The sequence below is a fragment of the Corvus hawaiiensis genome, chromosome 5, assembly GCF_020740725.1.
Source record: "Corvus hawaiiensis isolate bCorHaw1 chromosome 5, bCorHaw1.pri.cur, whole genome shotgun sequence".
NCBI classification, from domain to species: domain Eukaryota; kingdom Metazoa; phylum Chordata; class Aves; order Passeriformes; family Corvidae; genus Corvus; species Corvus hawaiiensis.
This window is the reverse complement of record NC_063217.1, coordinates 63,706,775-63,717,155: the sequence shown is the minus strand read 5'-3', so window position 1 is coordinate 63,717,155 and position 10,381 is coordinate 63,706,775. Positions and strand designations below refer to the sequence as shown.

The window sequence follows — 10,381 nt, the reverse complement described above, 5'->3', positions numbered from 1 at the left end:
ATTGAAGTAACCAGAAGATAGAGAGGGGATTAACACCTGGAAAGTTGGGGACTCCCCATCTGAGAAAAAGATGATAAAAGGACTAAAGGATGTGGACCAAATTAGCAGAAGAGCAAGAAATCAATAGAGGGTAGAATACTAATTAATTAAGAGAATTATGTAACGTGGAACCAATGAGCATTAATTTGTACCCTAGTAAATACCAGTTGTTGTACTTATGTAGATCAATCAGGGCAAATAGCAACAGATATACACACAATCTGGCAACATGCCAGGGTACTCCATGAAGTAACAAAAGATGACACTTCGTGGACAACCCATTTGTGGGAATCACTTACGTCTTGGCTCCCAAATTTCAATTTGCTAAAACACTTATTCATGCTTTTAGGAATAATCATTCTTTGTACCTGTGTATTCAGTCAATGTTTCCTGTGGTATTGCAAACAGACTACAATTTCTTATGATGACTGGAAAAGTTACCAGTTAAGGCACAAAATAGAAAAAAGAACATATTTTCAAGGAATGCACGCAGAGACCACAATATAACTTGTGAAAGAATTTACAAAGGAGTAAAGAAAAGGAGGGATTTGATGTCTATATAACTTAGGTCAAAGTAACAAAGTGCCTATATAGCTCGGGTTATAAGATATCTATGTAACCTTAACATCAACATAACCTAAATCATGACTTTTTATCAGTATAACCTGAAGCATAGCCTTCTCTACTTATATAGCCTGAATCATAGCTTTTACTTATGTAGCCTGAATCATAACTTCTATACCTATAATCTGATGCTTATATAGCCTGAATCATAACTTTTGATGCCCATATCATCTAGTTTAATAACTTTTTATACAATGCAATGGCTAGTATATAGTTAACTAGTTGCTTATATGCAGAATGGAGGAAAAGAGAAAAAAAAAAAAAACAACAAACTTACCATGTGTACAGTTTTAGAGATAGATAAGTGTAGTACTAATGAGAAATTGGCAAGCCAAAGCCAATTAGCCACAAAACAAAGAATTTAGGCCGGTTAAGACCGGACGGACCGAAGAGCATCGTAACTGCACATACCCCGAAAACGAAGTTGAAAAGTTCAAGTGCAAAGAAGACTTTAGAAGCCTTCATCAAAGACCCCCAAGACCGCCGAACTGGGGAAGTGCACACGCAGTACAAAGAATTATCTAATACCCATGAGATCATGCTATGTAAATTAGTTCCAGCACGTATGTGATGATGCTGTAAGGACATAGCAACATTAAGCAAAATTTACTGTATAAATATACCACAGCACTTGACAAGGGGGAGTGAGTTAGGAGGAAAAATCCCCCTCACCACCAGCACTGCAATAAACAAATACCTGCTCTATAGAGATATAGACATAGACTATTTCCAGTCTATCTTTTGGGCATCAAATTCCTTTCTTTACTAAAAATGTATAAATAAGTGAAAAAGTTTTGTATCTGTGCCAGCACAGAGGCTGAAATTGTCAGCTGCACACACCTCTTGGCCAAGAATAAAGTAATGCCTTACTCCCTAACAATAAAAAGACAATAAAAGTGTTGAGGGAGTCTTATTTTTCCCAATGTTTTCAGAGGATTTTGGTAACAGAACTAGATTGGAACTTGTGCTTTCTTACCACACAAACATCTAAACTGATTAAGTACATGTACAATGAGCATGAGGTAGATCTTATTTTTGAGACTTATGTTTTAAACCACATGAAAGTACTGAAGTAAAATTTCCCATTCAGTGAGCCTGGTGATCTGGTTGAGAATCTGAAACTCTTTTTGGAGTTATTTTTTTCACTTAGAGTTTACCATCTTTGGTTTTGTAAGTTACAATCACAATGCCTAGACTTCAAAACCAGTCACCTGTAAAGTTAGAGGAAGTTCCTTATTCCCTGGACCTGAACGGAAGCCTTCCTATGGGAAGGCCTCTATTCAGCCTTTGATCTGGTCTTGGAACTGTAGTGTATGAAGGTTCAGTGCATAGGATTATTACATGGAAAACCACAGGTAAGATCTTGCTTGCAGGGTGGAAAGGAAGCTGCGTGTTCATAACCACTCCTTGTGAACAAACCCAGGTAATTCACTCGCCAGCGGTGGTTGTTGCCAATAACACAGAAGTGCTATTGCTGAGGTATTCTTCCACTGCACTCCCTTGATGTAAACTTCCTGGGGCTGGAATACTCACTTTTCAGCTATTGTTTCATCAGTGAAAATCCAGATACAAAATTCCTCTTAGGAGGTTCCTCTGGCTTTATAGTGGAGTTGTGGTTCTGCAGACTGTGCAAGAAACCTCTGCGCTTGCAAAAGCACAGGGAAGAATTAATGGTTCTTGTGAAGCATTGATTATTTACAACATCAACTAAAACCTCATTTACATCAGAGTGATGGGAAGGGTATTCTGTGATTTCAACGGTTATGTAAAATATATAAAAACTGAAAGAATTAATGAAGCACCAAGCTGGCAGCACAGAATGAAAAATGACATTTAAAAATATATCTTTTTAAGTCCAGTCATTTCCTAATACAATTTCAGGTATTCTGATGAGCTTCTTGAAAGTACGCTTCAACTAGAGTGAAATCTCATTTCACTGTGAAAATAAGATGTTTTGGTAGCAAAATCTATTACTTCAGTATGTTCTATGTTTTCACTGTATTAAATAATTGCTCTGGAATTTCCTCCTTAGTGACACTGCCCTGTAACAAGTGAATGCAAGGCACCCTGAATGCAGACACTACTCCCAACAGTGAATCAGCTGCAGTGAAAGCAATGGCAAAATAAGGTTTTATGTTTTCACTGTAAATGCTGAGGGATAAAGGTGTCCCACAGCGTACCTCTAAGCATGCTGTATTACTGCACTAATTCTTAACTGGCATTAAACTCCTAACCTAATGAAGGCTGCAATATTTGGTCCAATATATGTATGTATATATATCTACATGCACATATATATAGCACCACAGTACATAAACAATCCTGTACATAAAAGTCTAAATAAATACAGTAAAATAAATAAACTATAATCCTCTAAGCAATATTATCAAAATATTACTAGAGGTTGTTTTTTAAAAAAACACTCTTCTGAACTGTTTTAATGTAAAAAAATCAATTCCATCTCATTCTAAATGTGGCATTAAGAATACAACTCTGCGTTAATGTAACCCATTCAATACAAATCCACACATTGCAGTTTATTTCCTGCTGTCAGGATGCAATGCCTGTGCAGGGGAATGAGGGTGCAGTCATGCTTCAAGTGCTAAGGAAGTGATACCGGAATTCTGCACATTAACAGGTAGATGTCCAGGGTGGATTGTCATTTCCCAAAAACTTTTCAAATGACACTACTGTGGTTTACTTTTTATTTTCAAATTTATGTTGAATTTTGACTTATGACAAGGATTGAAATATCAGTACACACTGATTATCTAATTATAGGATCCAAAATTTTATTTAAATAGATTTTCTTTCTACAAAAATATAGTTACACATAATACCCTTATTTCCTGTTATTAATTCAATGCACAATTCACTGAGAAGTTTTACAATCTTCCAAACAATACCTGTTTAAGTTTCAAGTTATTCAAATGGTAATTTGTAGGCACTTCTCATTTAAAAAAATATTTAACATAACTTATGCTACATTAAGGCTGAAACACACTTATATTAAGTTTGAGATCAATTTTCATTACATTAAGTTGTTCCTATGAAGTACTTTAAATACTTGTAATGAACATTGACAACTTTTCCTTCAGTTCTGATTTCCCTACAAAATCGACCAGAGTTTTTAATGGAGTTGAATATCACATCCTTAATATTTTTCAAAAATGTCTGTATTTTTATTTCTGGTGAAGCTTTTTATACCTTTATGCTTTAGTCCCTGAGGCAGGCTGTAATGCCTTTTCAATTGTTTATAATAATATCTATTTAATGTTGCCAAGCTAAGGTGAGATTTTTATATGACATATTACTCACGAACATTTTCTAGAAACTACTAACATTCTTTTCATATACCTTTTCATATAAAGACGTAAGAGTTATCTCTACTCTTTCCTAATACAGAGTATTAATAATTAAATGGGTTTGGAATTGATCCTTTGACCCAGTCCTTTTTTTTTCTGTTGCAGTCAGCCTTGTTTTCAAACAATACATAACAAGTAACACATCAAAAATGTATTTTTTTCAGTTTTCAGATGTCTTGATAAGTACCTGGAAAAAACCAAAATCTGTTATTTTCTAAAATCTTGCAGGAGCTTTGCCTAAGACATTAGTTTTTTCCCATCTTCCAGCTATGGCTAGGGTTTAAGGATGTAGTAATTCTCTTTAGTGACTTCTGCTAAGTATTTTCTATTTATGGACTTATAGACATTCAAACACTTGGGAAAAACTTGGAAGAATTAAAAAATCACAGGTTCATCTGAAAATGTTGACATAATGTAATTAATATCCAAGATGGTGACTGAAAAAAAGCTTTGTTTGTCAAAATCCAAGTCCTAGCAACTACAGTTACAGCACTGCAAAACTGGAGAATCATCCCATTTGAGCATTTCCAGCACTTTCAATGAAGTAAATTTATCTCCTGAAAAGAATTAATATAATTCTTCACTTGTGTGAGTTTTTCCACACAAAATTCCATTCAAAATTAAATAAAATTAATGATTAACAATACTATATGATTGGAAAAACCAAAACTAATTTCATAATGAATAATAAAAATGCTTTTATTGACATGCTTACCTCACTCAGTATTGCCCAGACTGGAGAATCAGAATTGACTGATAAACGAATAGCCTGTATTCTTCCTACTGACCGATTAATGCTGCCTTCTGCAATGCCATTTTCAAAAGCCCCTAAATAAAAAAAACCCACAAGACCCATACGAACATTTATTAGAATGAAATATACTTCCAAGCAAACTTGTGAAAAGCTTTATATTACGAACTATAAATTAGATCCAGGAATATATTAAGGAAAAAAAAGTCTTTTGAAAAAGACTCGTGGGTTGAAGTAAGGACAAGGAGAGATCAATCAGTCACAAATTACTGTCATGGGCAAGCCAGACTTGACTTGGGAAAAAAAAAAAAAAATTTATTTGTAAGAGTAGGGTAATGAGAAATAAAACCAAATCTAAGAACACCTTTCCCCAACCCTTCCTTCTTCTTGGGCTAAACTTTACTCTTGATTTTCTCTACCTCCTTACCCCCAGGGGTGCAGGGGGGCAGGGAATGGGGATCGTGGTCAGTTCATCATATATTGTCTCTGTTGCTCCTTCCTCCTCAGGGGAGTCAGCATGGCATCTTCCCCCTCCTTCTTCACTGACCTTGGTGTCTGCAGAGTTTTTTCTCTCATGTATTCTCCCTCCTCTCTCCAGCTTCAATTGCTGTTACACAGAGGTTTTACGCCCCCTTTATAAAATATTTTATCCCACAAGGCACTACTCCCGTCGCTGATGGATTCAGCCTTGGGCAGATGTAGGTCCATCCTGGAGCTGGCTGCCACTGGCTCCACTGGACATAAGGGGAAGCTTCTGGCAGCTTCTCACAGAAGCCACACCTGTAGTTCCCCCACCACCCCCAGCCCTCCACCCCAGCTACCAAAATCTTGCCAAGAAAACCCTTTACAGAGACTGTAATTAGTTTTCCTTCTAATTAGATGTCTTGGCTTTTGCCACTGGTCATACTTAAACCAAAATAGGAGAGTCATTGGCAAACACCATACACTACGCAGTAATGCAAAGGGTTTCTTTTCCTTACTAGTTCACCTTGGAATGTTGAATTTATCTGAATCACAGAGTTAATGAAATCCTTAAGGGCAGAAACAGAAACATATGTAGGAACAAAATTTCTGGTTTTGAAGTCACAATAAACAATTTACCTATTTTTAGATACCCGTCTTTGGTTGCTGGGTAGTTTAATTTACTTCCATTATCAACCAATTCTTTTATTAGCATTTCCTGTGAAAAATAAAGCAATAAAATTTCAAGAAGTATTTTCTAGGGTATGACGTTTTATGCTGAATATCATTCTGAAAATGAAATACGGTTGGAAATGAAAGACTTACATCAGCTGGCAACACTTCCACAGTAGTGTTAAACAGTTTATCACCAGGGTGCTCCATGTTTCCACTTCTGAACAAGTACCTGATGATAAAGGTGTATTATTGCAGGTATTTTATACGTTAGAAGAGTTCTAGGGAAGTAATTCTTTCCAGTTTTGAAGGAAAGTTTCAGATACATTTTCTTTACATATTTTTGGACTATAGAGAACAGAAATAGGCCTTCAAACTGTAAACCAAACCATAATAGAGTCTTTTTATTTTAAACAGAACAAATATTTAAATCATCTTTCTCTGGAACCACAAATGCAAGTGTTCCCCTTTTTTAGTGCTCAAGTTCCAAATAAATTACCTTCCCATGTTTAAATAGCTAAGGAAGATCTGCCCTCTCATCTGTTCCTATAATTGTCAGACTGAAGTGGAATGGGCTTCTGGAAGGTGAATGGCAGCAAAAATTTCTGTTTCTACTAAGCCATATACTACATGCCAGGAGAATTCCCCTTTTTTATCAATACTGGTCAACTCAGGTGCTTCCAAACAATTTCCTTTATAGCCAATAAGCAAGAGCATTGGCAAAACAAGAATCCAGTCAAAACCATTTAAGAATAAAAATCCCTGTTTGGTTTTAAATTTCTGGCATTAATAGTTCTTAGGGGTTTAGATCCAAAAAGAACTAAGAGAATTTCAAGCATCAAACTCTCTCCTCTGATATCAAATATTCAAGGCCTAAAACCACCAAATATTATAGGATTAACCATACATTTTCACAGACTAGCAATGTGACAGGGCTGGGACCAGCCATTAGACAATACCATTTGTAAGTTAGCTTCATCCATAGCAGCTTCCCAGTAACAGGAACATGCAAAACTACAGGTTACCCAAGTTTCATAAAGCATAAGCTAGTTGATTAATACAGAACACTAGTGTTTATTGTAACAACTGTCATTCACTGCAGCTTACTAGGTGGAGATACAGACTTGACATCATGCAAACAGCCTTCCTGTTGGCAACTACACAAATAAAGCTTTCACTGACTCCATTGATGAAATTAATCAGTTAAATTCCTTTGAGAATTATCATCAGAGAGTGTAAAATATTTACCTGAAGAAATGAAAGGAAAAAAATTAAGAAGCTCTCTGATTACCAAGGAAGAAATGTATTTTCAGGAGGGGAGTTCAAAAGGAAGATAAGATAAATAGCAAATAATGGATTTTTTGTCAGTAAAAGGGTTTATGAAAACAGTTGAGCACTGATAATTTCGAACAGACTCAAGCATTTCCAAAGTGGATATATGTAGGCTTCCATGTTCCATACCATGTAATACTTACTTTTCAACTTCTAGTGGATTTAAAAATGTGAACCTGATGTAGTCACCTGCCACTGGAGCTGAAGCCCAAAAACAGTCTTGTCCTTTATAAACTTTTTCCAAGGTATATTGGTGGTATATTCTTAGGCTTGTATCCAGTTTTGCAGGTGGATTATTATGTGCTTTAAGTAGCAGATTTTTTCTAAAATCTTTATCCTGTTGATATAAAGAAATATAATTTCACTCATACAATGGAAAAAAAGTGCATTGATATCTATAATTACTATAGGAAGCTATTCCAGAAAATAATCACCTCAGTGTCAAAAAATATACAATCTATTTTTAATAGATATAGAATATTAATTCCAGTGTAATCACTGGGACTCAATGTTACAATTTGTAGACAGAGGTGTACTGATTGTTTCTTAACTGCCAAGATGTAAAAATAAAAATCTTCACAGGAGGCTATTTCATAGTTGTCTAGGATGCCTTCTGCCAGAACATGTGATTCCTGGGCTCTGCTAAAGGCTACGTCAATCTCTAGCCTGATCCAATTGAGAAATCTTGTCACTAGTCTAGATGGCACCATCAGGAGATTCCTGAAGTCTGGTTCATCATTTCTCTTGTCCTTATCAGATATGTGGTTTGCCCCCCAAACTCTCCCTAAAAATCTGTGGCCATCACATTAGGCACACCTTTGTCCCACCAATATACCTTCTTTCCTAATTGTCCCTCATATTGGGAATGCGACCTGCTCAGCCAAAACAAACCATCATGGAGCAGAGCATCTGAAACCTTGTGTTGTGAGGAGGGTTCCTATATGCCATGAAATGCTCCTGTTCAGATGAGAGATTCAAAGGTGTTTGTGGAGGAGCAGTGTGCCCCATCTGCAGCTTAGATGCCAGATCAATATTCTCTACCAAATCTGTAAAACAACATATTTGGATATGGAAATGCCATCTAATGCCAAAGATGTGGTCCTTGAAACTCCTTTGAGAAAAGTCAGAACACAAGCATATAATTTAATACAGCATTAATTTCTTATTCTTACTTTCAAATTCTGTATCTTCCCAGCCAATGATGAATAAACTCCCATATGCTGAAAGAGAGATGGTTTAGCACGGATACGTAACTTTGACTTCTCCTTTTCACAGTGTGTCTGGAAAGAAAGTAAAAGGGAGTGAAGGATTATTTAAATCAAGGAGAGACAAACTATGTTCCATAAGGCAATTTCATTATGTAGTTGAGGGTATGGGTCCAGATTTTTTATCCATATTTAAATGAGTAATCCTTAAATTAACAGTCACCTTATGTCACATACACTGTTGCTAGACCAAAACTCGTAATTCCACTCATGCTGTTACATAGATTTGAAGGCTCAACCACCAGTAATTCAGGGATTTCTGCACAGTATGCGATGAATCTCATCTCAGAGTGACAAAAATGGACTCAAATCTGAAACTGATTGATTTCTTAGCTGTTTCTGGCAAACTTTATTTCAACTCTTAGCCTTTCCATATCATTCTAATTAAACTATTTTGACCAAAACTGACCTTCTTAAGATAGATTCTGGTTACATTTCAATCGTCATAATTCTGCCTCTTTCTGTTGTGTTTGCAAGGCTTTTAATGTACTATAAGTTATGGATCTTTTATCACATAATTAGATAAAGCCCTTAAATACTGTATTTCAACCACAATTTTCCAGTTTACTACACCTGGGACATAACATATACCAAGGAATTAAATAACTGTAATATAATTTTGGAGTTTCTTGATCTTTGAATGATAGCAAACTACTTCTTTAAATGTAATTATTTTCTTTGTCTCTATAGTGCATCGTAGTTTGATACAATGACACAAACATGCCACAGTAATTAATGCAGCAATGAAGCATAATGGCAAGGAACAAAGCAAAGAACTAAAATGAGACTCTCTGGGTTGTACTCTTGGTGCTGCCACAGAATTATTATATGAGTTTGGAAGAACATTTAACTTTTCTGTATCCCAGATCTCATACCTTAAAATTTGAGAGGATAATGTGCTTACCTCTTCCATCAAGTGCTTTCAGTTCTATAAAAGAAAAATGTTACATTAACTATATTAATGCCTTCTAAAGCTAGAAGTGATTAAGTCTTCACTCAGCTGGCTTAAAACCACCAAAACTCATGAGGGATTTATGGTTTCCACAGGAGTACTAATTAAAAGTTCAAAATGCCCTGGAAAGCTATAAAAAAACCTAAGTATTTTTATTTTTGTCCACAGCAGATGTTCAGCAAAACAATGTAAAACCACAATATATTGTGTGCAAATGGATTTACTGGCAGCTGTTTCTCTGAAAGGCACACTATACTTCAGTAAAGAAGAAATCATTTTGAGAAAATAAATTTGTGATCTTTCTACTGACAGGGTTTGCAATTCATCCCTGTAATAATACAGGCTCTAGAATCTCTTGTTTTATGCTATGGCAGCACTACCAAAAGTAGTGCTGGCAGCAGCTGAGAATAATCGGTGGCATGGGGCTGGCGTGGTCATTTCTGCAGAAGTTGAGATAAAGCTGCTTGTTGAGTCCAAGGCTTCCACCCTTGCAGCCTGTAGTTCCCACTGCACGGTGATAGACACAGGCCACTGGATATGATCACAGAAACACGGAATGGTTGGGTTCAAAGACGCCTGTAAAGATCATCTCGTTCTGACCCCCCCTGCCGTGGACAGGGACTCCGTCCACTAGACCAGGTTGCTCAGAGCCCCATCCAGCCTGGTCAGGAACACTGGATGCAGCATCTACACCTTTCCTGGGCAACCTGTGCCAGTGACTCACCACCCTAGCCATAAAGAATGTTTTCCTTATACCCCATCTAAACATACCCTCTTTCAGTTTAGGACTGTAGCCCCTCGTATTGTCACAACACATAAAAAGACTTTCTCCCTCTTTCCTATAAGCCCCCTTTAGGTACTGGAAGGTGCTATACAGTCTCCCCTGGAGCCTTCTCTTCTTCAATCTTCATGAAGAGCT

General features: G+C 36.4%; 1 protein-coding gene across 2 annotated transcripts in view; it reads right to left on the bottom strand.

Moving 5' to 3' along the window:
* Positions 1-3,829: 3,829 nt before the first annotated feature.
* The window catches only part of MGAT4D (MGAT4 family member D), a 35,654-nt gene continuing 29,102 nt past the window's right edge, over positions 3,830-10,381 (bottom strand). The window contains exons 10-15 of one of the 2 annotated variants that reach the window (XM_048305245.1): positions 8,418-8,525; positions 7,389-7,582; positions 6,067-6,145; positions 5,881-5,959; positions 4,744-4,856; positions 3,830-4,215 (exon numbers count right to left, since the gene is read on the bottom strand). In XM_048305245.1, coding sequence (XP_048161202.1) covers positions 4,189-4,215; positions 4,744-4,856; positions 5,881-5,959; positions 6,067-6,145; positions 7,389-7,582; positions 8,418-8,525 — 600 coding nt within the window. In that variant the 3' untranslated portion in view covers positions 3,830-4,188. The other variant, XM_048305246.1, reaches the window with a different exon arrangement.